The sequence below is a fragment of the Microtus oregoni genome, unplaced genomic scaffold (assembly GCF_018167655.1).
Source record: "Microtus oregoni isolate MIOR12 unplaced genomic scaffold, Mior012 000055F_ref0000237, whole genome shotgun sequence".
NCBI lineage: Eukaryota > Metazoa > Chordata > Mammalia > Rodentia > Cricetidae > Microtus > Microtus oregoni.
Window position 1 is genome coordinate 1968099 of NW_024543831.1, and position 26682 is coordinate 1994780.

The following is a 26682-nucleotide window of genomic DNA, read 5'->3' on the forward strand; positions in this document are numbered from 1 at the left end:
CAGCCTGCAGCATTTGGTCCAGCTGACACTGCAGTCGACTGGACTGCAGTGGAGGAGGGGCCAGTTGCAGGGGTAGAAGGGGACAGCAGGTGCTGGCCATGCCTCCTGCTGTCCTTTGAAATGAAGGTGACAGTGTCCCTTTTTGGGGGGTGTTGGGAGTCCCCTCCTGGAGGGGAGAGAGCAGAAATTATAACCAGGGGATAGAGGGGAAGAGGCCAGATGAGTTCATATTGGCTGTCTTAAGTATCTCTTGGACAAAACCTTGAGGCTGCTTTAGGGATCCATGGAGAGAGCTCTGTGATCAACTGGCAATGTCTGTCTACTGGTCATCATTTTGGTCTTGTCTCTGGACTTAGTTTCTTAGAGTCCTAAGGAAGTTCAGCTTGCCAGGGGGAATGTAATCCCTCTTTGCAGCAGAAAACCTGGCTCCAGGAGGGCTCAGTTCTCACTTCTTTCTTCACTGATGAAGCCCAATGTATAGACACTGAGAACTTGTGTCCAGGAATCGGGGAGCTGCCAGGCATAGATTCTGGTCCTCTACCTCCCAGCTTCTACCTAAGCAAGCCACTTACTCTTTCAGAACCTCCTTGTAACACAGATTTAATAATAACTGTGCTCTGAGCTTTCTGCCAAGATCAAATGAATATAAATACATGTAATGCTAATTACACTCCATGTACCTTCCATCCACTCCAGATTTGGGCTTGCTTCTACAGTTTGCTGAGAGCTGCTGCGGCTGCTGCTGCGGGGCCCCAGTGGAATCAGGCTAGTCTTTGCTATTTTTGTTTTCCAGTGCTGGGAATGGAACCCAGGGCTCTGCATGTGTGAGGCAAGTTCTCTACCACCAAGCTACACCCCCAGGCTTCCTTTCTGCTAAATTCTAACCAAGAGTTAATTTGCATATGCAAACTAGACTTTGTGCTGTGGTCGGGGATTTCTTACAAAAGGACAAAGGAGAGATAACTGGAGAAAAGGGCTCCGTCCTCCATCCTCCTCTAGTGAGATTGGTGTCGCTTCCTCTGGCTAACTCTGAAGGAAACTTGGGGGGGGGTTAATTTAGCAACTTCTAAGTGCTGGGACTCATATTTAGTTTTGTATGAATCCCATGCCTGTATTTTTAGGGAAAAGGAAGGAAGGGAGTAGGGGAAGGAGGGAGGAAGGAAGGACAGACAGAAGGCAGGCAAGAAGGGAGCAGAGGCTGCTGGGTTGAGGTGATAGCCTCCTATAGCCTTGGTTGGGTACCTGTCATAGCCCATCTGTCTGCAGGCTGTCTTCGCCAGTGCTTCTGTGAAGTTGTCAAAACAGGCAGAGGCCCAGGTCCCTGTGGCTACATCCAGCACTTGCAGTGTTGATCGGTCCTTGGAAAGGCGGACTGGGAGGGAAGGAGCCTGGGTCATCTGGAGGGGGGAGCCTTTCTAGCCCAGCCCCCCCTCCATTGCTGCTGCTCCCAGCCCAGAACTGAGGACATGTTCAACAACAAGGGAAAGTTCTTCCAGTTAACTGGAGCCGGATGGCAGCTAAGGGGAAGCCTGGCCGGCTGCTCAGGGACAATGATTGACAGGATCTCTTTTTGCTCAGAATTGCTTGACCATGGGCCACACAGCTTGCCCAGTCTGGGGAAACATCTCAGCCAGGGACCTGGTAGCTTCTCCATTGAAGGTCAGAGAGTGACTTTAAGTGAAAAATTTCTATTGTTGTTAGCAAGGCAGGAGCCCATGGGCATTTGACTTTACTAAATACCAGTCAATATACAGGAAGTCACTCAGCCCTGCCCCTCAAAGGGTTTCATTCTCTATCTTTTGGGCTAAGTGTTCGTGGGCATGTCCAAGCTAGGGGATCCTGGATTTTCTGCTTGGAACATTTGTTTCTCCAGTGATCGTCCTCTATCTTATTCCCTAGCATGTTCAGCAAACACTGTAAGTGCAAGGGTGGCTAGTTGGTTAAACGACATGATGGTCAGGATTCTAGTCTCACTGAGATTCCAAAGAGGAACTATAGCATGAATAATAAAAACCAGAGATATTGGGGTTCATCCTGAAAATCAGAAAAGCAAAGCAGCCAAGCCACTAGAGAAGGCTTACCTCTACCAAGGCTGGGCAACCACAGACTCAGCAGACTAAACCTCTCTCTCCTCCCATTTTATATTCCTTCTAGTGCTGGGATTAAGGGCATGTGACTCCCTAGGACTGGGATTAAAGACATGAACCACCACCACCTGGACTTGTTTCTGTGTTGATCTTGTGTAGCCCAGGGTGGCCTTGAACTCACAGAGATCCATTTGTCTCTGTCTCCCAAATTCTGGGATTAAAGGTGTGTGTCACCATTGCCTGACCTCTAGTTGGCTTCAGCTTTGCCTCTGGTCTTCAGGCAAGATTTATTTACTAAACTACAAATAATATGCCAATACAAGGAGTCCTCCAAAGCCGTGCACTCTATTCCTCTTGTCCAAACCAAGTAGGTACAGCCCGCATAGCATTGCCCATACTTTCCTGTCCCCTCACTGCCATGAATTAACCCTTTTTGAATGTGTGTCCTATCTCAGTGCTGGGATCTACAGGTAGGCATGCCATGATCCTGCTCCTGGGACCTTTTCCAGCAGGGCTAGAGACTGACAAGGATGTGGGCAGAGGCTACAACTGAGCACAGTTCTCCCACTGTTCCTGCCCTTCAGTCTCAGGACTCACCTGCCACTCCAGTCTTGTCGGGGAAGTCTTTGACACAGTGCTCCTCATCCTCCCCTGAGGCACAGTCAAGGCGACCATCACACACCTGCTCCCTCGGAAGGAAGGTCAGGGGACTTCCGCAGATGAAGTAGTATTTATCCAGAACCACCTTGACTGGAAGGCACATGAAGCAGGGGCAGAGTCGGTCAAGCAGGCAGAGAGAGGCTGCCTTTTCTGAAAGTCAGGCTGGCTGGAGTCAGGCAGCCAATTTGAAAAATAAATTTTTATTGTGTGCGGTTGTGTGTGGAGGTCAGGGGGCAACCTTTGGGAGTTGGTTTCAGGTGTTTTATTACAATCATGGAAGCTGACTAACATGGCCATATCAGGTTGGAGCAATGTTGAGAAGAAATGATTTGGGGGTTTATACATCTCACAAACACCCCAGGCTCTCAAGGATCGAGGTGGTGTCTGAGTTGGGGATACCCATGTTACTCTGATGAGGACCTGCTCAGCTGGAAAACTCGGGTCCTGCCTGTGCCAGCCTCTGTGGACTCTGAGCCTCAGTGCCCAGGTGTGGAATAAAGGGTTAAAGTAGAGTGTCTCTGTGTGTCATCCCACGGGTTGTGTCTGCTGCTAGTGCGGATGGCCTCACAGCCCTAAGTACAGGCTACCCAAAGACCAGCCATGGCCAGGTTGTGCAGGCACTGCCTCCCCTGGCTCCCAGCTCTGCCTGTTACACTTTCGGCTTTTGATCCAGGTTCTTCACACAAGGAAGCTCATTACTGCTCATGATGCTCAAAGGCATTTCATTGTAGAGGGGACTCGGCGGACTTCATGGACACACAGGTTCAAAGGATAGAACCGAGATCCCCACCCTGAATCCTAACCTTGTCTCCTATATTCTGAAATTCCCTGCTGTGAAAGCTGGGGTCAGTCCCTGTGGGAATCATTGTCACATAGTGGGCTGCCCCAGATCGCATCAGAGCTAATGCGCTAGCCATAGTGAAGACTGCGCTGAGGTGGGCAGAGGGTTCCATCTGCCTGGCCCTCTTCCCTGGTGCCGCCTGTCCCTCTCCTCTTTATAGGCAGAAATGCTCTCTAGCCTGCCAGACAGTATAGAGTTGCGCAGACACCCTGTTCAGCCCCACCCCACCCTGCCCCTCCACCAGCTGTCAGTTTGCAGAAGATCGGAAGGAGGCGGCTGGGGGTGGGCACCTCTGTAACTGCCTGAGTGGGTTTGCAATGGGTGCTACGTGGATAGCAACCATCTGGAAAAGAAGCCATCTGGGAGAGCCGGGGGATGCGCTCACCTTCCCCTTTCACTTAGAAGCCTCCCTCCAAGGCAGGGGTGGGCACATGAGGCATGAGGACTCATTCCCTCCTCCCAAGCTTTGCCCAGATCACCTGCCTATCACTGTGGGGGTGGGAGGATGGGTGAGGGCTGTGGCTTACTGAGGGGGTGAGGGTGAGAGTGGGGGCTGTCACTCACTGAGAAGGGCTATGATCACGATGGCCATCAGGCTGAGCAGCACTGCGATGATGGGGATCCCCACCTTTTTGAAAGTCTCCAGGGACCTGCGGGGTTTGCGAAAGCCAGCGATATCTGCAAGGACAATGAGAGAGGGGAGGAGAGTGAGTCAGGACTCGGAGCCCATCCCTGCCAAGGCCCATAGTCTTCTTTCTGCCCCGGGGCCTGTACCAGGATGCCCTGGTGATGCTTTAGGCTGGTGGGGATTATCCCTGTAGGCAAGGCTGAGATTTATGAACATGTATTCACCCACCTCCCCTCCCTTGCCTAGATTTACCAATCTTTTGTAACCGCTTCTCAGCTGAGCTGGCAGCCTGTGCCACCTCCTCTTGTCTTGCCCTAGCTTGTGCAAGAGGATGCCACTCCTGCCTTGTCTGACCTGTCCCTGCCCTGGGAAGGACCCAAGATCACTAGCCATGTACTTGGGCCCCTGCCATGATATATATGTTATATTATCATTTATCCTTCCCCATTCTTGAACACATTTTTAATTGACACATATTTGTAAGTATGAGGTATATAACATTTCAACACAAGTATGTAACACATAATGAGATCAGTGTAATTATTATGTTTACCATGTAAGATGTGTGTGTGTGTGTGTGTGTGTGTTGAGAACGTCCAGAATTCTCTCACTGGCTCTTTTAGAACATCAAATGTCATCAACCGCGGTCGTCCCCACTTCCCCCAGTGCTATAGAACACTGGCGCTTACTCCTCTTATCCAGTTGCTTCTCTGATAATTTTTTTTTATTGAGAAAAGGAAAAAAAAAGTTTCTCCCTCCTCCCAGCCTCCCATTTCCCTCCCCCTCCTCCCACCCTTCTCCCCCTCTCCCCATTCCTCTCCCCCTCCCTCTCCAGTCCAAGGAGCAGTCAGGAAGGTGAACATCCAAACTGGCTAGGCTCCCACAAAGCCAGAACATGGAGGGAGCAGATGAGCAAGGAAGTCAGGACCATGAGGGGTGCACCCACCCACTGAGACAGTGGGGCTGATCTATTGGGAGCTCACCAAGGCCAGCTGGACTATGACTGAAAAAGCATGGGATAAAATCGGACTCTCTGAACATGGCGAACCATGAGGGATGATGAGAAGCCAAGGACAATGGCACGGGGTTTTGATCCTACTTCATGATAATTTTTTTTTAAGCAGGAGACCAAGACCGTATAGCTCAGGCTAGCCTTAGGCTCTACACATAGACAAGGATGACCTTGAACTTCTGATCCTCCTGGTGTTGGAATCAGAGGTAGGTACCACCACTGGTTTCTGCAGTGTTAGGGATGGAACCCAGGATTTTCTGTACCCTAGGCAAACACTCTGCTGACTGAGCTACGCCCCCCAGTCCTCTGCCTTCATTTTTTGTCTCCCGACACAGTGAGCATGTAGCAGAGGCCTGATAATTCCTCGTGAGTGTATGTATCATATGCTCCCATCTCCAAGCTAGTCCAATACACAGCGAAGCCCCAATGTGGTCCTTGTGTTTAAGGAGAGTAGAGTCTGGAGAGGAGGCAAACAGGACACAAATGGCAGCCTGTCAGGTGGAAGAAGGTGTGTGCGGGATTAGAGGCACCACCTGGGGAAGGCTGGGGAAGGCTGGGGAAGGCTGGGGAAGGCTGGGGAAGGCTGGGGAAGGCTGGGGAAGGCTGGGGAAGGCTGGGGAAGGCTTCCTGAGCAGGTAGTGCTTCAACACGGGAAGAAGACAGGAACAGAGGCTCTGGGCCGGTTCAGACACACGCATGGAGGGTGTATGTGTGCTGTGAGTGTCTAGTGTCCTGGAATACAGGGGTGGGGGGGGGCAAAGCCTGTTGGGAGGCAGGACAACAAAGTCATTCTGTGGAGACTTGAAAACCATGCTAGGGTTTGGCATTTGTCCTGAAGGCAGTGAGGAACCATTGAAAGTTCTGGACAAGAGAGGGTATGCGATTGGGCCGTCATCAGGGGAGAGCATTCGCTTGTCTGGGAGAAGAGGGTTGGAATGAGTTTGGGACCAGGGAGTTCACACAGGAGGCTACCACTGCCTAAAATTTGTAAAACAAACAACTACACACCCACTTCAGACAGTGTCATATCTGAATCTGAAACACTGCAACAGGCTTATAGTTCTTGATGTTTGGTTCCCAAATGGTGGGACTATTTTGGAAAACTTCTGGGAACTTGGGAAGGTAAGGCTTAGCTGGAGGAAGTAGATTCCCCAAGGCTGTATCTTTGAGAATCTATTTTCTTCTCCTACTTTTTATTTCCTTTTATGCACCCCATTTTCTGCAACATCCTGCGAATGGCTGCTGTAGCCTTTCCCACCAGGGTGCACTGAAACATTTTGGAACTGTTTCAAAATGAGCCCCGTCTCCACTAAGTTATCTGTACCAGGTATGATGGTCCCAGGGGCACAGAGAGCAAATACACACGGCAATCCAAGGAGATGAAGCATGACAAGGCAGGGAAAACCTCTCTCAGATAGGTGCTGGGTTTTTAAGGTCCCTTTCCTTCAGGCAATGAACTTAGGAGGTGTTTTGGGGACCTTGCTCGCGAGGGGAGCTGGGTAAGAAACACAGCAGCTCCGGAAACCTAGAAAGCAGTAGGCAGGCTGTCTTGCTCTCATCTCCACAGGGCTACTCCCAGTCTCTTTCAAACCCCTCTTCTCCATCTCCTTCCTGTGAGCCCATTCTAGAACTTCCTGTTCAAGATGCGACCATCCCACGCTTCCCATCCTCCCTTGCTTGTCCCCCCCCCCCAAAGCACTTATCTCTGACCTACTTTAAAACGTTTTGTATGTTTTCTCTCTCCTCCCACCCCTCCCTGAAATGGAAACGAAGCCATGAAGTCCATCTTGTGCACTGCTGCGTTTCCAGTGCCCAGAGCCTGTTGCACGGCAGATGCCCAGTGAGTGAAATGTGAAGGATCCATTCTTGACTTTGTTCTCTTCAGCACACCCCTGTCTATTTAGCTCTTGCTTTATTCTGCCTCAGACGATACAAGGCCTGTGTCAGGCACCACCCTTTCTTCTGCTCCTCGGAAGCTGAGGAGACCAGTATCCCATCAATGATGATATCAATGATTGTCAATAAGAAAGCTCAAACTTAAACTGGCTGGTGGTGGTGCATGCCTGTAATTCCAGTACTCGGGAAGCAGAGACAGGTGGATCTCTGTGAGTTCGAGGCCAGCCTGGTCTAAAAGAGCTAGTTCCAGGACAGGCTCTAAAACTACAGAGAAATCCTGTCTCGAAAAACAAAACAAAACAAACAACAAAAAGAAAAAAGAAAGAAAAGAAAACAAAAATCTCAAACTTTGTGCTTCTCTAATGGGAAGTTTTAAGAGCACAGTGGCCTAGCAGTGGGGATGTGAAGATGATAGGGTATTGCCTTTAAATTTTTAGGGGCCTGACACAAAGAAGGTTATCAATAACGCTATAGGTAGTCCTTTTTTTTTTTTTTTGTTCTCTTTTAGTTTTTCAAGTCAGGGTTTCTCTGTGCAGCCCTGGCTGTCCTGGAACTCACTCTGTAGACCAGGCTGGCCTCAAACTCACTAAGATCCGCCTGCCTCTGCCTCCCGGGTGCTGGGATGACAGGCGTGCGCCACCACCGCCAGGCAGTAGTCCTGCTTTTAAAGTTTCCACACTAACTCTCCAGAATTATTCTGTTCCTGTGGCCACGAAAACATAGCATTTTGTTCAATTATTCTTGCCTGATTTGTTTCTTGGACACCTGCTTCTGGGGACAAGAGATTGATTTATTTTCTTGGATAGTGCACTATCTTTTGGAAGGAGTCACTTGCCTTGTGTCCAGGCTGTTTTCAGGGAAGACCTGCCTCCCTCCTCAGGAAGGGATGGGGTTTCACAGTTAACTCAAGTTCATAAATAGCCTCCCAGTCTGTGCTTGTTCCTTCTTTGTCCTGCCCATTTCTTCAAGACAAAGTTTCTAGGAAGGTGGCTTTTACCCTGTCCCTTTCCTCTTGAGTGACACACAATAGAAGCCCCTGTCCCTCACTTCTGGACTTCACTACTCTGAACCTTCTAAGCCGTGTGGTTAGCCTCATTTTCTGAGCCAAATGGGTGTCACTACCAGTTTCAGCCCCAGCCCCCACCCCAGCACCTAGTCACCCGGGCAGGTTGACTTCCTGGTGTTATTCCTGACTTCTGACTCTCAGGAGCTCAGATTCCTCCCCTCCCCTTTCCCTCCCTCACCCTGGCTGTTGCTAGGTGACTGTCTATCTAGCCTGGTTTACACAGCCAGCCCCCACCACTGTGGCCCAGGGCTTTCCTTTCAGTTTCCTTCCCCACCAGGTGTTTGGAGCCCATTCAGCTGTGTCCTGGTTTAGCAGTTCTCAGGTTTGTTCATTGGCTGAGGCCCACACAGGAAGAGCCACGGGAAGCCTGGAGCTCTCTGGGGACCTTGTGGTCTACTGTTACGTTAAACTCCAAAGTACAAAGGAGTCCCTGCTTCTACTTAGCTGAGTTATCGTTTCTGACAATTATTAGCTTGTGATGCAAATGAGAAGTTAACCTGAGAGGGATTAAGCCATTGTCTTCTGGATTTGTTCCCATTAATTTGTTCCCTGTTCATTCGTCTTGCTTGTGTAGAGGCCATCAGGAGTAGGCGGCAATGATTTAAGAAAATATACTAGGAGGGGCAAAGCCCTTAAAATTGAGAGTGTTCTATATATTCATTCATTTGTCTCCTTTAAGCGGGAGTTCACAGCTACTTCCTTTCCTACCTGTAAAACACCAGTGCCCCACACTGAGCCTTGGACACCTGCTTCTGGGGACATGAGGTTGGGTAGCTGCAGCCCAATTCTGTGCAGCTCAGGGCCTGACACAAAGAATAGATTGGGGGAGTTGCTGTTCTTGGCCTTTTAGGCCTGCTGGTCATATTTCCTCAGAGACCAGACTTTTTCTAGAACAAATCCTGGAACTTAGGAATACTTGGTACTTTTTGCTGGATTATGGACAGACAGGGGATTGATGTCATTCATAGCATCTAGTACTACAGTGGCCGGGTAGCCGAGATTCCGCTGAGGGACCTGAGCTTACCATGGTTGTTCAGGGGCTGACCACTGTCCCGGTCCTGTAATTGAAGGAAAAATGTCAAAGTTAGTGAGGGGACCTCTGGGACTCAGACTAGCAGTGCCTGCTTCCCAACTGTAAGTATTCCCCCCGCCCCACAGTTTTTTAAAATGATCATGTCTCACAGTAGATCTGCTGAGCCATCGAATCATAGATCAGCCTGTGTGTTAGTATCAGTGGATGTGACCACAGCATTGCTACAGTTTATACACCACTAGCAAGTACTTCATGTAATGGATGGATGAACTGATTGATGGATTCGTAGCACAACAGCATTGCTGGGAAATGGTGAAAGTTTGGAAGCGGAGCCTCGTTGGTCATGGAGGCAGAAAGGGTGTCTAGCCCCAAGGTTTCCCTGTGCTCTTTTCCTTGTTCTAGTAGCCTAAAAGTGAGTCAATTTTCACTCCTCACCCCCTCTTGCCTAAGTACATGCAACCAAGTACATGGCAAAGCCCTCTGAATCTGTGAGCCAGATCAGTCTTTCCTCCTTGAGGTTGCTTCTGTCGAATACGTTCTCACAAGAACGCGAGTGTAATCAACACAGAGCTCGTACTAGATGTAACGTCGTGGATGAACTTCTTGACATACTGGTGGAAGAAAGAACTAAACACAGCAAAGTATGCATTGCTTAATGACACTGTTACGGAATTAGGAGGTAAAGTTTAGGGGTGCTAGCAGTCAGAACAGGGGTTGCTACTGGGGAAGTGGGGTGCTTATAGGAAGAAGCACAATGGAATGCTCTGGAATATTGAGAAACTTCTAGAACTTGCGTGGGTGTTGACTACATGGTGTTTACATGTTGGACCCTCACTGAGAGGAGTATTTCCTGAGTGGTTTACTGCATGTGGAATATACGTAATAAAACAGGCAAGCTCAAGCAAAAGTCTACCAGGATCCTAGGACATTCGTTCTGTAGTGACACACTTGCACAAACACACACACAGGCATTCCTGCACTGCTCACCCACTTCCCATTGCACTCAATGTACACACAGTTGTAGAGAATCAAACGTGGGAGCTGCCTATGTAAAGGCTCACATGCAAAGCATGTTTACTCCTTTGTAACATGAAGGGGGGCCTGTTTGTTTGTGTTTTCTGTCCTGTCCTGTACCCCACAACTGTTTAGCCCCAAAGAAAATCACACATAGGTCTCCATAAATTATAAGATGATTGGCCCATTAGCTCTAGCCTCTCACTGGCTAACTCTCACATCTTGATTAACTCATTTTTCTGGTCTATGTTAGCCATGTGGCTCAGTACCTTTTTTCAGTGGGGCAGATCACATCCTGCTGCTTCGGTGGTCTGGGCAGGAGTGGGAGGAATCAACTTCCTCCTTCCCAGAATTCTCCTGCTCTCATTACATCATTTCTACTTCCTGTCTGGTTTTCCCACCTTTATTTCCTGCCTGGCCAATCAGTGTTTATTTATAATATGATTGGCAGAGTACAGACAATTCTCCCGCACCACTCCTTTACCTACAGGGAAGGGTCAACAGGAGGCTGATACCCAGGCTTCCATTTGTAGGGTGATAAGGGCCAAGGAAAAGCACCCTGACCCTGACTTGACCCCATGACCAGGGCTTGGAATCCCACCAATCCCTGAGCTTGCCACAGAGTCAGGCTGTAGAATCCCACCAATCCCTGAGCATAGAATTCCACCAATCCCTGAGGTCCCTTAACTCCAAATACCACCAATCTCTGAGCCCTCTCCAGAATCAGACCACCAAAATGCACCAATCCCAAACCACCTTGGAAAGTTCTGCCCCTCAGGAAATTCAATGTAAGGTCGGTACCCTGTTCAGTTTGCTGTTGTTTCTTACCCAAGGCAGCCACCCTCCTTCCTTCCCAACAAATCTTGTGAGTGGGGTTTGTTGTGTGGTGTGAAGACCAGCTGTAACTGTTTTTGCTGAACCTGGAGCAGAGCAGAATTGTAACTCTTTCACTGGGGAAACCTTCCCCTCGTGGAGCAGAGTTGTTACACTCATGGGGACCTGAGCAGAGCTGTAACAGCTTTACTAGGGAAACCCTCCTCTGCCTGGGCAGAACTGTGACACTGAGGAAACCTTTCCCTGAAGCAGGGTTGAAAGCCTCTAAGCTTACAGTGACTTTATGGTATTCCTTGGCTCCCAACTGCCAAAATCCTTTTCCATCCCAGCCGCAATGATTACACCATTCTCTGAATACTTTCTAGCATCTCAGAACCTTCATGATCTTTCTGTTAAGGTCTGGTAGAGAATAAGGTGTTCCTGAGCCCTGTCTGAGCTTTAAGCCTCTACCTAGGGTCTGGCTTGCTAATACCATATGGAGGTCATGGATACCCAATTATGATGGGAGGGTGTTGCACATTTCCTACTGGGGATTTTTCTGGTCCCGACTGAGAGTAAAAGGCTTCTTCTTAAGCCTTGGATGTGTGGGAATCCTAGGTTGGTTAAGGGGACATACCTGCTCTCTTTATTAAGCATGGAACTCCAGTGATGGGAGGGGAGCTCCTTCCTGCTTTCCGTTCCTTCTAAATTTGGGTCTGCAATCTCCTGGAGGGGTTTTGCCCTTTGATGTCACTACGGGACGGCTGGCACGATAGACCACAGGCTCTGATTCCTACTGATTGGTGCCTTTGGGCAAGAAATAAAGGGAGCTTTCCAGTACCCAGCTCACACCTGGGCAGCTCTTCCTGTCTGCCCATCCTCTGTGCTTCCGCAGGCCTTCTCTGTTTGGACAGTCATCATTTCTCGGTCTTTGTCTCTTTCTGTTTTGTTTTTCTTTAAAATTTTATTTAGAATTGACAAATAAAAATTGTATTGATCTCAGGGACTGGAGAGATGGCTCTGTGGTTAAGAGCACTGACTGCTCTTCCAGAGGATCCCGGTTCAGTTCCCAGCACCCACATGGCAGCTCATGACTGTCTGTAAACTCCAGTTCCAGGGGATCTGGCACCCTCACACAGACATACATATAGGCAAAACTCCAATGCACATAAAATAAAATAAAAATCTTAAAAAAGAAGAAGAATAAAAAAATTGTATTGGTCTCTTTTCTGTGTTAAGCATTTGGCTTATGCCTACAAAAGACTGAACTGATCTCTAGGCTTTGCTCATTCCCAGTCTCTCCTTAGTCATCTCCAGGCTGGACAGAGGGGACAACTTTCAGGATGAAGATGAGAACAGACCAGGGGACCTGGCTCTACAGCTACTCAGTCAGGAGATAACAACATCAACAGCAGTGCACACACAAACTGGCAAAGTCTTTTCATTCAACTTATAACCAGATTAATAAGTACTGAAACTGAGCATGTGGTAACCAGAGTGGTTAGCATTAAATTAGCTAAAGTGAGTAGATGTATGAAGAGTGTCCACACCGTGCCAGGCCCTGATCCAAAAAGAAACTGGAGTCAAAGATCAATAAACATTCATCTTAGCAGACTGGGAGAGGTGCCCAAACCAGATAACTGAGTGCTATATCCCTTGGAGGGCCTGGAGAGGATGGACTACCCCCGAAAATAAGCCAGGGGGAAAAAACCCACAGGTTTGGGGGCAACTTTCAGAGGAAAGCGGACGGAGAAGAGGGAGTGTCTGGATGGAGACAGGTAAGGGTCAAGGGAAAGGGTCAGAACAGTTAGGGAGGGTCTCCCAGGAGAGGGCGTGTCTGAACTGTGACTGGAATGATGGAAAGGGGCCAGCAATCTGGAGCAAGTGTGAGGTGATGGAGGAGCTACATAGAAGTTGGCAAGTTTGGAGGGGAGGCAAGGGTACAAGGGAAAGGGAGGATTCTGTATGCGTTCGGAAGATTGAGACTGGTTTTCCCAGTGAGCTGGGTGCCTTTGGGCTTCTGTTAAGCAGGGCAGGGTGTCTGCTGGAATGTGGAAGGCTAGAGGAGGTTGTAGGGTACCAAGAGTATGTATTCAGCGGGCCCCTCCCCTCAATTCATCCCTTTTCATGGCCTCTACCTGTGTATACACGCCTGCATCAGTTAAGGCAGGTAGGATGAGGTCCTTTTGTTTTTTACTAATTCAGCAGGCATCGACTGTACCCATGATGGGCAAGAGATTATTTTAGAAGCCCAGACACAGAGGGAACAAAGAAGATGTACAGTCCACACCTTTCTCGGCCTTGGGCGTTCACCATGAGCTGAAGTGGCCTGAAACCTCGCGGTGGGCAATGCTTCCACCCGCAGCCTACTTAGTTGTGGACGTCCAAACGTTCAGAACTCATTTATAAACAGAGACAGGGAAAAGAGAGGGAAGTCAAAGTCACAAGTTGTAATCTTAAAGGACTGTGACTGTCCTGTTTGTCACGCACCCAAACTCTCCTTCAGTGCATGGGGTCGAGTGAGTGCTGAAGGATCGTTGCATGAGCCAGTTAACAAGCCTGTCTATCTCAGTTTTAAGACTTGACTCAGGACAGCCTTTAAGAATCTGCCTGTAAATACAGTCACACAATAAAATACCACACGGAAGCCAAAATAAACGAACTACAAGTTATATCACATAAAAAACGGAACATAGGCAACTGAATGACAAGAGCAAAGTCCCAACAGGTTCCATGTAGCTCAGAATCCTTTGCCGGAAGAAGCAAAGCAATGACGGACATGGGACCTCGGGGCGGGCAGATCTTCCCTTGGCAGAGAGCCTTTAATATTGTTCCTCCTCAGTGCAGACAATTTTTGTTAACTTAATAAGCAAAGAGACTTGCCCACCTACTGCAGCAGGGCATGCGTGTGCATGTGAGAGGCAAGGGAGGATCTCATGGTTATATAGAAGTTACTGCTAAGTCTCAGTTTTTTTAAAATATTTATTTATTTATTTATTATGTATACAATATTCTGTCTGTATGCCCAAAGGCCAGAAGAGGGCACAAGACCTCATTACAGATGGTTGTGAGCCACCATGTGGTTGCTGGGAATTGAACTCAGGACCTTTGGAAGAGCAGGCAATGCTCTTAACCACTGAGCCATCTCTCCAGCACCTAAGTCTCAGTTTTTGTGTAGATGCGTGGAGGCTTACCGTCTTCTTGAACCAAGTGACTAGCTAAGGTGTTACTAACGAACCCTGTGTGGGTCAGTAGTGAAGTGTGAGCATGGATCAAAGGCGTGGTCTAGCCAACGCTGTGTGCTCAAGGTTCTAAGAGACGAAAAGGCTGTCACCTGCCTGTGATTTGGAGAGCTACGCTGTAGCCTCTAGTTCTTCCAGTTAGTGGCTCATTCCCTGCCCTTTTTTGAAGCCTCTGGACAAGCATCTATGACAGAGAGAGGTTGGACATGTGAGGCTGTCAGACTTCCAGGAAGCAGAGATGCTGCAGATCACGGGTATCAGGGCCGGTGGTCGATGGGGTGGGGGTGTTGTAGGACTGAGTTTTGACTGCAAACTGTCAGTGTTACAGACATTCTGGGGAGAACTGAAAGAAGATCCGAAGGGTTCTCTATACCCTCCCAGCCCAGGATCAGTCCTGAACCGGGGAAAGGATGGGGCTGAGACATGCAGGTACCACGGGGAACTCAGAGATCCCACCAGACCCCACCACGGCAGGTCCAGTAGTGCTCAAGGATGCAGAACGGAAAGAGAGGGTCTCTAGAGACCATTCTGGGTCACTGTCCCTGAAACCAGACAGAGGAAAATTACTGCCCTAGAGTCAGAGAAGAGAAAATTTTGAAAAGCAACCAGAGACCAATCGTGGCTCCTTCATTGTAGAAATTTCTCTGGTTATGCTCAGCTTGAACTTAACCTCTTGAACTGGTCACGTTACCACAGTGCAGTCCCCGTATAACCTAAGGGATGGCGCCTAGCTACTCCTTCTGTCACAGCTGCTGGCTGGGCCTGGTCCCCTGATTTGTTGATTCAAACTGTACAGAGCTCTGACTCATGGGTCTGATTCAGCCCATGCCCAACTTAGGGCTCATCTGGAACAAAGCTTGTGCTGGCTCAACTGAAGGCTGAGAGTGCCCAGATCCTCGGTGCCCAGGTGGGAACAGGATGGAGGTAGAACGGGTGGATGAGTGATGGTTGGAAAACACTTGCCTTTACCTGGCTAGCTCAGAGCATCTTCCTGCCTTGTTTTCCAGTCGCCCACTGACAAGAGAATAGCATTAATCTAGAACCCACCCGCAAAAGCTGAATGTCATTTTCTTGCTTGCAGCATCTTCCTTTCAAAGGCACTATTATAGTTAATCTTTGGGAAACCCAGAGACACTTTACAGAACTGAAAGTCAAAGTTCACATCCACGAAGTGGCTTCTGTGACTTCAAAGCAAGGGAAGGGCAGACCCAGCTCTCCAGGCTGAGCTTCTGGACTCGGGGGACTACTGTCTTCATTTCCTGGCAGTTTTAAGGATCTGTGTGATTGGGCATCTTTCGAAGGTAGTGCTCCCTTTTGAGTCTCTACCTTTCTGCAAGGTGGTCTTGTTGCTTCTGCTTAGCCTGCAATCAGCCTGCAGAAGATCACCCTCAGGATCTCCACAGCCCTTCCATGGTATCAAGGCATTAGAGACCTGGACTTGCTTCCTGGGTTTGCCAAAGCCTCTATGAATGGGGATGGGAGCTGCCTCTCCAAAATCATATAGATAGCAGGGCCTTGGTGTCCAAGAGGGCCTCTGCTAATGTTACCATCACCTCTTCCATCTTCTACTGCATTCACCCTTGCTCAGCTGTGGTTCCTCCCTCTCTCCATGTTTTAAACCCTGGAGAAGTTCCTGGGCTTAGCTGAGCTCCAAATGTTGAATGGTTCAGTCAGAGACAATGATTCCAGATATCAGGCAGTTTTCTTTTTTTGTAGGGCAGGAGGGTGGTGGTGGAGAATTTTTGAGTCAGGGTTTCTCTGTGTAGCCATGGCTATCCTGGAACTTGTTCTGTAGACCAGGCTGGTCTCAGACTCACAGAGATTCACCTGCCTCTGTCTCCTGAATGCTGGGATTAACGGCGTGTGCCACCACCACCCAGTTTTTTTGTTGAGCTTTTTTTTTTTTTTAATTCAGAGACACCACAAAGAGATAGCCAAGGAGGTGTGACTTCTGCCTTGCTGTACGTCTAGGCTACTTCATCAGGACACTGGGAACCGTCTTTCAGAGACGGTGAAGCACTTGATTATTTCACAATGGAAAGGCCAGGGCCAATAATGAAGAGGCCCAAGGGACAGAGCCGAGCAGATCCTTCGCCTTGCTAAACTCTGCAGCTCAGACATTGCCTTGCTCTGAGAAGAGGTTAGCAGAGGTGACAAAGCAGAGCTGGCCGAGGAGGACAAAGCAGAGCACCAAAGGCTGTTTCTCTGGTTTTGCTTTTCTCTGTGGCAGCTGCGGGGTCCCATGAGGAGGGCTCTGGCTTTCCTTGATCTCAGTGGGAATCCTGTTGCCAGGTGATGGGTAAACAGACCCTCTGAGGGAGTGACAGGGGCACCCCAGGGAGGGGTGGGGACTGCTTTGTGAGTGAGCCAGAAGACCTGGGGCTGCTCACAGCAAGAAGAGTGAGTCTTGGCCACAGCTGGCTCAGGTATCCAGGGGGCTCTCTAGGTGGCCTTAAGCCACTTTGATCCCTGAACCCTCAGTCCCACTGCCAGCAGGTATCTGCTGTCCACCTGCTGCAAGGCAGGCAGTTTGATGCTTTTATCAGGCTGGAAACAAGACTCTGCCTCTTGGGTGCCTCCACAATGGCAGGTAAGGTGGCTAGAAGCTTGTTGAGGGGCTCTCCATCACCGGGCCAGGGAGGGGCTGCTGAGACGCAGCAGTTCAAGGTGCACGCGGGGTTTCAGTGGCAACAGCCATGCTGGCTTCCAAGTGGTCCTAATCCTGCGACCTTGTTTTCAGGATGTCTATCCAGCAAAACAGGCTAGGCACCAGCTCTTGCTATAGGAACAGCCGTCTGTACCATGGGTGCCAGTGCAGGTGCTCTTACAGAAGTCTACTTTCTATATAACCTAACCTCAGTCCAGCTGCTTCATTAGAAACCACCGTGCCTTGTAATAAACCACATAGCTGCTGACCTGCTGGCAATTTGAGTAGAGAACCTCACCCCCACTCCAAGGTATAATAGCTACAGGGCAAGGCCTGGGGCGGGAGGCAAGTGTCAGGTGACCCACCTTTATCCTGCTGCCAGCCCGCTGCTCAGCTCTGGCATTTAAGAATCAATCTTTGTTAACTGCAGGCAGGGCTTGGGGAGGGTAGAGAGGCAAGGATCTCTGTTTTAGGGATGGAGGTGTGGTGCAGGGGTTAGAAGCTCTCTGCCCTTAACCTATAGGACAGGACAATGAGAAGGCCAGGAGTGAGGCACGAGCGCAGGCCTCTTGAGTGGAGTGGACGGTAGACACCCTGGCTTCCTGGGGAGGCCCTATGCTCCGGATGGCGCGGCTGTGAGCTCTCTTGCATGTTCCTGAAACCCGGGGGAAGCAGTGTGTTCTCTCCTATATTTCTGAATTCTTGACTATTGTGCTTTGCCCAGGTCCACACAGAATTCTTGTGCCCACTTTCTCCTTCAGACAGGATCAGATAAGAAGAAGGTGTCTTGGGCGCTTGCTTGCGGGGGGGGGGGGGGGGGGGGCTAGAGCTTAGCGGGGTTCTCTAAACACTGTATTTACCAGAATCAGATAGCTGCCACCTGCAATGCAGTCTGATGGTTATGAAAGAATTCCACAGAGTTAATGCTGTCCTTAAAGACATATTGCCTTTGCCTGTCCTGAATTGTCCCTTAAATATTTAGGGGCAGGAAGAGGTGGCAAGGGAAGAGGGGGATTTGCTATGGAGGGCGTGGCTCCTCTACTGAGCTCCTAAGCAACCTTGAGCAGTTCTCAGCGTCTCCGGGGCCCAGCGTCCCCCTTTGCAATGTAGGTATACATCTAACTTCCTGTCATGACTGACAGCAAGAAAGGCTCCGCAGAAACACTCCACCGGCAGGGTGCTGTGCGCCTTTCCAAGGCTGCAGGGACTTCATCTTGTCCTCTCATGATCTCATTGTTATTTATGGTCCCCTTGGTTGATCTTTGCCGCCTGAAGGGTCTCAGAGGCTCTGGTGGGGGTGGGGGTCCTCTGTGACTCTTCTTCCTAAGCAGGCATGCTGGGCTGGCTCCCGTCCTGCCACACGCTGTTCAAGTTCAACACCAAGGCTCTCTCCAAGGGCAGAAGGGAGCACTCTGTTTTGTTCCGGATGCCTCAGGGACAGCCACCTCTGCACACAAGTTTAGCTGCTGCTGCTGATCTGCCCGCAAAAGACTTGGTGACTCCTTGATGGCTTTCCTGGGAACTCTGAACTCGAGAACCTATAAATAGCATCCCGGTGGTTCTTCCGGGACCTCTGCATTATTACTTCGGTGTTGCATAACCTGGCATTCTTCTCCCACTTCCCTGCCCACTCACATAACTCTGCAAGCGCTTTGGAAGTTTCTCCTTGCCGTGATGCCGCTGCTAGGAGAGGCACTTTGGCGGTGGATGGAGCACCTGCCATCCTGCCACCTGGGTCTGAATCCCAGCTCTGTACACAAGTGTTGACCACTGAGAGCCTCAATTGCACGTGCGCGTACGTGTGTGTATGCTTGTGTGTGTGTGTGTGTGTGTGTGTGTGTGAGAGAGAGAGAGAGAGAGAGAGAGAGAGAGAGAGACTAGTTTTTAATAAGTCTTCCTCTTAAGGAGCCCCAAATATGTAAGTCTACAGCACATTACCTGGGTCAGAGTGCGGTGACCATTAGCTGTAATAATACTATTTTATTCAGTCAGAAAGTCATCGTTCAGGGGCTGGAGACCCAGCGATGGATAAGAGGCAGTTTTTCATGCCCATGAGCAGAGAGCCTGTTCTTGATAATTCCTAACAATATTTAAATAGAATCTGACAAGTACCTGACATAGTAGATACTTGGGAATTATTCATTTTTATCTGGTGAGAGCTTCGCACAGCTTCTGACATGGATGTGACAGGAGCCGGACAGCTATTTTGATGGCTTTCTAGGTTCAGGGGTCTGATGTCAGGAGGGCAGACTGTGGCCCAAGGGTAACCAGGACAGTTAGGAAACCTGAACTGAATGACATCAGTTGCTCTCTGAAGAGGAGGTAGCAGATGAAGGTCAGGGAAGCAAAGACAGACAGAAGGATAGAGCAAACACGGCCATTCAAACCATTTTACGGGAGAGGCTCAAGAGGACTCTGAGGACAAATGGGAGTCATGCAGCACTCTCTTGGCAGAGGGAAGATTGCAGCAGCTAGAAGCACTTCCTAAAAGTGTGTGTGTGTGTGTGTGTGTGTGTGTGTGTGTGTGTGTGTGTCAGGGGGTGTCTGTGAATAGGAGCTGGGCCATGCAGGAATTTCCCAAGCAGACAGGTAGGCCTGGGAGTAGTTTCTAGTTACTAGGCAGAGCCCCACCAGTGCTGGGAATGGGTAGGTGGGACAGGAGTGGGTGAGGTCACAGTCCTTCTAAACGCTGCCACTCTGGTTGTTCTATTTTGCTTATGGAATTCTGCATCGGGTTTCAGCGGGGCTCTGAGGCTAGAACACACAGGGCCTCATAGGTCCTTCCTCGGGGCCTGTGATCTGGGAGGACTGCTGGCTCGCAGCTTCTACTGTCAGTTAGGACCAGTCTGCGGCCTGGTTCACTGACAGTCATCTCTCTAGAAACTTGCTAGGTAGCTAGGCGGCTCTCATATTCATGGCGGTCCATCTGCCTCAGTTTCCAGAATGCTGGGATTACAGGCGTGCACCACCATTCTGGGCTTGCCTTTAAATCAGTTTTCTCTCCTAAATGGTCTCATGGCATTATGGGTAATTTTTCTTGAGCAGACTGGCTGTGAAACTTTGTCTCAGCTTCTTGAAGATTCATGCCCAAGGGCTTCCTTCCGTGTGTGTTGCTCCCTGGAGCCCCCACTGCTATGATCTTTGGCATCTTAAGGGGGGCTAGAGTCTGCAAAACCGCCATGCTCGTCCTCCGTCCTCTATGTTAGCGTCTCCACTTCATGTGCACCTTTGCTATAAAGCCCAGCAGCATGGAGGTAGTGAAATGGGATGTCCTAGTCCCACAGTGGCTCAGGGTATGCCATGTGCTGGTCCCATGGGTCTGCAACCTGAGAGAGACGAAGAGACCTCCAGGGTTTGGAGTCTCAACTCTGCCTCTTAGAGGCTGAGTGACCCTTTTCAACTCACTTGACTTCTCTGTGCCTTCCTCTCCTGATTTCTAAGTCTCAGAGAATTGCTGTCCCACTCAGAGGGAGACCCTGCATATCAGAGTCCCTCTTGAGCACAGGGGCTGAGCTTCTTGTATCAGGTTAGAGGCAAGAAGTCAGTTGCTGTGGCTCTGTAGGACATGGGGGACTCCAGCTCTCAGGCCAGGCCAGTGGCAGTGTCTCCTGTGTCAGCGTGGCACTGGGGCAAAGTGCCTCACTTACTTCCTTGTTCCCTTCTCGCTGGCATCTGTGCGAGAAGGAGGGCCATGTTCTTCCTGGAAAGAGGGGAGCAGTTTAGCTGACCCTGCTCCTTCCGTGCAGCCTTGGAACCCGGGGTCTAGATCTTGAATCTTTTCCTGGCCTTCCAGGGTCTTTTTAGAACCTAATCTATGGCAAACTCTCAGGTTCCCAGATGGGTAGTGGAGAAACTAGAGCCGGCAGGCTATAGTGGGAGAAATTGAGACCACAGCCAGTTCACTGAGCATGGGGCACCTCTGTCTCACCAGCCAGGCGTGTAGCACACCCCATGACCAAAGACCCCTCTGCACCCTGCTCAGGCCACTTCATTCTGTCACCCACGTCCTCCAGAAAGTGTTCTTCACCTGCCTCCTCAGAGTTTCTATCTGCACGTGGATCAGGCTAGAAGCTGGAGGGCAGAACCCTGGGAGCCAGCGGGAGGGGAGGGTGTTTTCAGTTCTGAGTTCTGTTTACCAGTTTTTCTGCTGCAATCATGATGTTTAATCAGAGTGGCAGGCTGGGCGGTGCCACTAAATACATCACAGGGGGATTGCCACACTGTGTTTGCTAGACTCTCCCTTTTCCTATTGCTGGGTTCCCTAGCAGGCTCAGGCCTGTTCTTCCCTCACCCCCAGCTTCTGTTTTCAGGGTCCAAAACACATTTTTTTTTTTCTGGTAGGATGCTGCCTTTTTTTTTTTTTTTTTTTTTTAAGTTGGATTTGGTGAACTTTGCTTTCTCTATCACGTAGGTGAGAATCTTGTGACAAGAGACCTGACGCGTGAGTTATGCCCCGGTAAGGGGAATTGCCTGATGACCTGATGCTCTCTGGATGTGTTGCTTTCACCTCTCAGTGCTTTCCTAGGGCCTGGTGCTGATGAGGCAGGCTGTATTACTGCATGAGGAATGGAAACCGTGTTCTTGCCTGGTGGGAAACATGGTCCTTTGGAGGAAGGCCACTCAGCTGATGGCACCGGGGCCCTTCTCCAGCCTTGCCTTCTGAGCCATGGGCCAGTTCTATGAGACCGAGTTCTCCGATAAAGGGATCAGACTGCATGTACCCTGTGACTTCTCTGCTCCCCAAACATATTGCTCCAGCCGTAGCATGTTGTCCCTAGTCCTCGTACCACCATTCTGTCTTGTCAGCTCATCAATTCTCTCTCTATAGACACCCTTCCTGGCTTCTCTGCCTGGAGAGAGTTGGTTTATCCTTCCAGAAGTCCAGAGCAAACACTTTCTCTTCTGGGATAGCATCCAGCCACCCTAGAGTGATCTGCTCTTTTGGCTCAGGAATATCTTGTAATCTTCTTTTGTGAGTGCCTCTGAGGGAGCACCCAGACATTGTCTCAGCACCCCTACCCCTTGCCTAACAGTTGGCCATTGGCCAGGGTGAATTTTTTTTTTTAAAAAAGTAGCTGGCTACCTGGAGCCACGGTGATTACAGATTCTCTTACCCAGGGAGAGAGAGAGCTGGGGAAGCAGACCTGAAGAGAGAGCTTTCTTGGTACTTCACCAGTGTCTGTCTACTGCCCAACTCTCAATTTGCCACCCCAAAGTCAAGGATGAGGTCACCAGAGTAGAGGGCTCCTGGATTCTGTGGTCAGCTGAGGGGTTGGTACCACATGCCACCAGGTCTCTATGTCAGCAAGCTGATTTATTTATTTGCTACAGTCCTCCAGCTAAGCCCACCAAATACTTTGGTGCTGTATAGGTTGGCAAGGAAAAGAGACAGAGGGGAACGCCTTGAAGGATTGAAACTGATCTTGGGTGTTATCACTCTTGCCTTGATTGGATATAATGCCCTCTTCTTTGGCTCATAGGCTTGGATATAATGCTGTTTGTTGTCTTTGGTTCATGGTGTGCTCAGTACTTCCTGAGAGTAATGAGTCCTGGCCAGGACGGCTATCCAGGGATCCCCAAAGATCCTTTTGGTCTCAGCGCAGAGCACATTTGGTACAGTCCTGCCCAGGCCCTGCACTAGGCTCTTACTCTGCCCAGGACTGGTGGCCCGCTCCAGCGCTCTCTCGACATAACCAGCTAAATCAACGCAAGGGAAATCATTGTTAAGAGGCGGCTCTATGCGGACTTTGACCAACTCTGACAGGGAGAAGCAGGAGGACAGATGGGAGAAACAGGGAGGGCTGAATCCGGCCTTGGGTTCCCCATCCTCTCTTCTGTGGACTGGGAGCTAGGCTCATCTTGGCTCCATCAGTGGGAAAGGGCAGATTGTTACACACAGGTAGCTTAGCAGTTTGCTCAGGGCCTGAGTCTGGCAATTCTCTTCTGCAGTCTAGCCGACATGTTGCCCGCCTCTGCTCCATGATCCTTAGCCTGACCCTGCACCCATGGTGCCCACTTGCCTTAACCCTCATCAGCAACACCAAGCTTTCCTTCCTTGCTGGCAATGGGGCAGAGTGAGATGTGGTCCTGGCTATCACTTCCTGAAGCGGGTACAGTTCTTACATTTGCTCAGGCTTCCTGGTTTACAGAGTCTATTCACCTATGTTGGTTTGCTCAGCCTCTCTGTTCACCGTATATGTTCCAGGGGTTTCGTGAACCACACTGTTTTCCTTCTGCAGGGCTGGGGAGTGAGTTGAGACTCAGTGAAATTAAAGTCTCGGGACCTGTATAGAGAGTTAGGCCCTTGGTTGGACCACAGGTTTTGTTTCTGTTAGCTGCCCCAGAAACGGTACCCTTGTCAGCAACTCCTCCAAGAGGCAACCCAGGGCTCCCCAGTGCCACTCAGCAATGGCTTACGGTCAGGGGACTGACACTGCTCCTTTCCTCCCCACTGACCCCTCCCTGGGGTGGGGGACACCTCTGCACAGCACCATCTGTGACTGGATAGTAGGCAGCTCTGGTCCAGTACAGCCAAGTGGTCCTGCCACTCTGCCCTCAACTGGACACTGGAAGTTTACCAGACTTTCTACTAGAGGGTCATGGGAAATGTTTGAATATCACATACCCTTTTCTTGGTTCTTTCTCCGACCCTTTCGTTTTAATGTGTGAGCAATTGTTGAGGATTGGAGAATCAAGACCCCCGGGCTCCCACCTGGTGATTATCTCGTCCCCATCCTGGTCCTCAGTTGTCCTCCTTAAAAGGACAAACCAGCAGCAGAAGATGCTGGGGATATTCAATGGAGGTGAGCTCTAAAGAGACCAAGCAGAAGGCCCCACAAACATCCCTGAATGTTTTGGGGGCATCTCTTTACTGTTTTCTTTTAAAATGACAGGAGCCAGTTTTCTCAGGAAGTGTCCGAGGGCCACTGTGGCACCAAAGCAGCCCTTGGTTTGAAGAAACAGTCGCATCTTCCAGCAAACACACCCGAGACAGTACACAAAGAAACAAGCATGATTTAGAAGCGATCGGTGGACAAAGACAGCCCTGACTTCTGTGCCCACCTTCAAGGATGACTAATGATGGAGAAGACAGATGATGGGCACAAAGGGCTGGAAGTGGAGGTGCTCGGTTATGACCTCTATTTTTTAACCTGGAAGGTGTCACAACATTCTCAGTTAATGGCCCCATGGGCCACCTGAAGGGCCCTTTATGGCCAGCTGCCCTCCCCAGCCCGAGGGCCCTAGACTTACCATGCTGCTTTGGTAATCCTCCTAATTTTCTTACAGCCTGGAGCCGAGATCTGCAACCCAAGGCAGCAGGAGGGGTCCTCAAATGAGTCTCGTTAGCCAGTAGGTCAGAAAGCCCGGGTCAGCACTGGTCAGAGGGCGCCCAAGTGCAAGGCTGCCCTTGCTTCCTGACGACCAGCATTCTCTTCCTTCAGCAAGCCAGCTTCCTCCTGCCACTGTGTCTTGGAGTGACTTGGGGACTCTGGGGCTGGTCAGTTCTTACAACCCAACAGGTGAAGTTGTCAAACTGGAATGATTATGCCTCTTGTAACCTGACACCCTGTTTGAAGGGTTGGGACAACACCTGGAGTCATTCACAGACCTTAGAACAGGTGACACACCCAGAGTCCTTACAGAAGCCTGCCCACTTGAATGCTTTCCATCCAACCAGAGGGCAGGAGGGCGGGCATTGGCTGAGGCTGGGCGATGGCAGACAACTTTTTCTTTCTCTTTCCTCCAGTTGTGTGTCTTTTTACTGTGTGTGTGTGTGTGTGTGTGTGTGTGTGTGTGTGTGTGTATGCATGCACACACGCTTTCGATTTGGAGTTGAAGGAAGCTGAAAGAGTAGATTGCTGGTTCGTGCCAGGCAATAGGATCGGGAGTTCGTGCATCTCTTCCCTAAAGAAGATGTTCGCTCTGTCATCCCCTGGACCCAGAGTGACACTGTGGGGTTAGTGAGCTTTCTGTTAGTGTCCCTTTCACATTGTTGAAAATCACCAGGGCTACAGCTGGGGCCAGGTCATCGTCTCCACAAGTTCATTGCTGATTCCCTGCCACCTAGGATGGTTGGACCACTACCTCCCCCAGCCAGGGGCTGTACAAACGGGAACCTCAGGATCAGACCATAGAGCTGGAAGGGACCTGGTCACCTGTGGACTCTCTGGGGAAAACCTACCATCATGTTCAAGTTGAAAATGTAGATTGCACTCTGTTTCCCATCTGATTCTCCCGGGAGAACAGTCAGCCGTATGTCTTGGCTCTTCCATTTAGCAATGTGCTTCTATGCTTAATCTCTTTTGTTTTTACAGTAACCTCACCGAGAACATTTTGTTGTATTTGACCATTGAGGGTGATGAGTTGTTTCTGACAGAAGAAAATAGGTTGCTGGAGCCTGGGTCCTCTCCTACTGCGAGTCAGGCAAAGGAGTTGCTGTTCTGACAGGGCATGAGAACGCTCTGGGGGTTTAGTTGGGGTTGGATAGCCCCCAGCTTTGGTCAATGCTGAGTAGCCTTGGCTCCATCTGAGGACACCCTATAGGTCTTCTGGGCTTATTGAGTCCACAAGGCTCTCACTCTTCCCTAACCTGGAGCAAAGACCTTGAAAGCAGGAAGTCTGGGCAACGTTGAGATCTCTGAAGGGATGGCTTCAGTAGTCAGGCCCCTCTTTTCAAAGGAGAATCTCAGCAGTGGGGCAGTGAGGGGCCGGTAGGCTTCTTGCAGCTTGGCCTTCCTTGTTTGGTTCCTGTCTGTACCTAGGTAAATATTTGGCCTATGTTTTCAGGCAGCTGCCCTGGCAGGATTGCTGCAGGGCAGGGCTGCTGCAGGCAGGGCTGGTGGCAGGATCATTGCTCAGCACTTCTTGCTCTAGCTTTGGTCCCAGCTCCCAGATGAGTCTGGGAACCAGGGCAGAGGCCTGGCAAGGAGGCATGCAGGCTGGATTTGGTAGGCTGCTCTGATACTCAAGGGGAGAAAACGCACAGTAGAGATGGAGGCACTGCAGCCTGCAGAAAACAGGCCTGCCTTTTCCAGGGCCTGGTGCAAATGGCTAAGCCATAACTCCATCTTCTGGAGGAGGCCTCAGCCTTTTCTGGGGGCGTGAGTGGGGTACAGCATCTCCTGTAGCCAAGCTGGTCTCTAACTGACTGTGTTAGCTCAGGATGACAGAAACTCTAGGTCTCCTTGCCTCTACCTCCTGAATACTGAGAATAAGGTGTGTGCATCATAGCTTTTGGTTTGTGTGGGGCTAGGGGTCAAACCCAGGACTTTGTGAGTGCTATGTAAGCCCTCTCCTGACAGAACTACACACCAGCTCCACCTCTCCCTTTAGATTTCCTGTATGCTCTTCCCTTTTTCTCTCTTGCCTTTGACTTCTTCCTTATTCTTTCTTCACCTTTCCAACATAGTTTCCTCTTCCTTCTCCTTTCTCCTCTCTTGGGAGTATGTCAAGTTCAGAGGCAGAGTCACTGTGAAGTTGGAGCTTTTGTATCCCTCACTTGTGTGACCCCTTCTAAGGCCATTCAATTAGGGTTTACTATTGCTGTGAAGAGACACCACGGGCACAGCAACTCTTATAGAGAGAACATTTATTTGAAGGTGATTTGCTAACAATTTTGGACGTTCAGCCCATTATGATCATGATGGGGAGCCTGGCGTTGTGTCAGAAGATATAGTACTGGAGCTGAGAGTCCAGTACTACAACAGGAAATCAACTGACTGTCACATTGAGGGAAGCCCGAG

At 50.0% G+C, this 26682-nt stretch overlaps 1 protein-coding gene across 2 annotated transcripts in view; it reads right to left on the reverse strand.

Annotated features, from left to right (window-relative positions):
- The window catches only part of Tmprss4 (transmembrane serine protease 4), a 34457-nt gene extending 9984 nt beyond the window's left edge, over window positions 1-24473 (reverse strand). The window contains exons 1-5 of one of the 2 annotated variants that reach the window (XM_041638555.1): window positions 24191-24473; window positions 9215-9248; window positions 4153-4266; window positions 2685-2837; window positions 1243-1372 (exon numbers count right to left, since the gene is read on the reverse strand). In XM_041638555.1, the coding sequence (XP_041494489.1) occupies window positions 1243-1372; window positions 2685-2837; window positions 4153-4266; window positions 9215-9248; window positions 24191-24193 (434 nt within the window). In that variant the 5' untranslated portion in view covers window positions 24194-24473. The remainder of the gene's footprint in view (window positions 1-1242; window positions 1373-2684; window positions 2838-4152; window positions 4267-9214; window positions 9249-24190) is intronic. The other variant, XM_041638556.1, reaches the window with a different exon arrangement.
- Between the last annotated feature and the right edge of the window lie 2209 nt (window positions 24474-26682).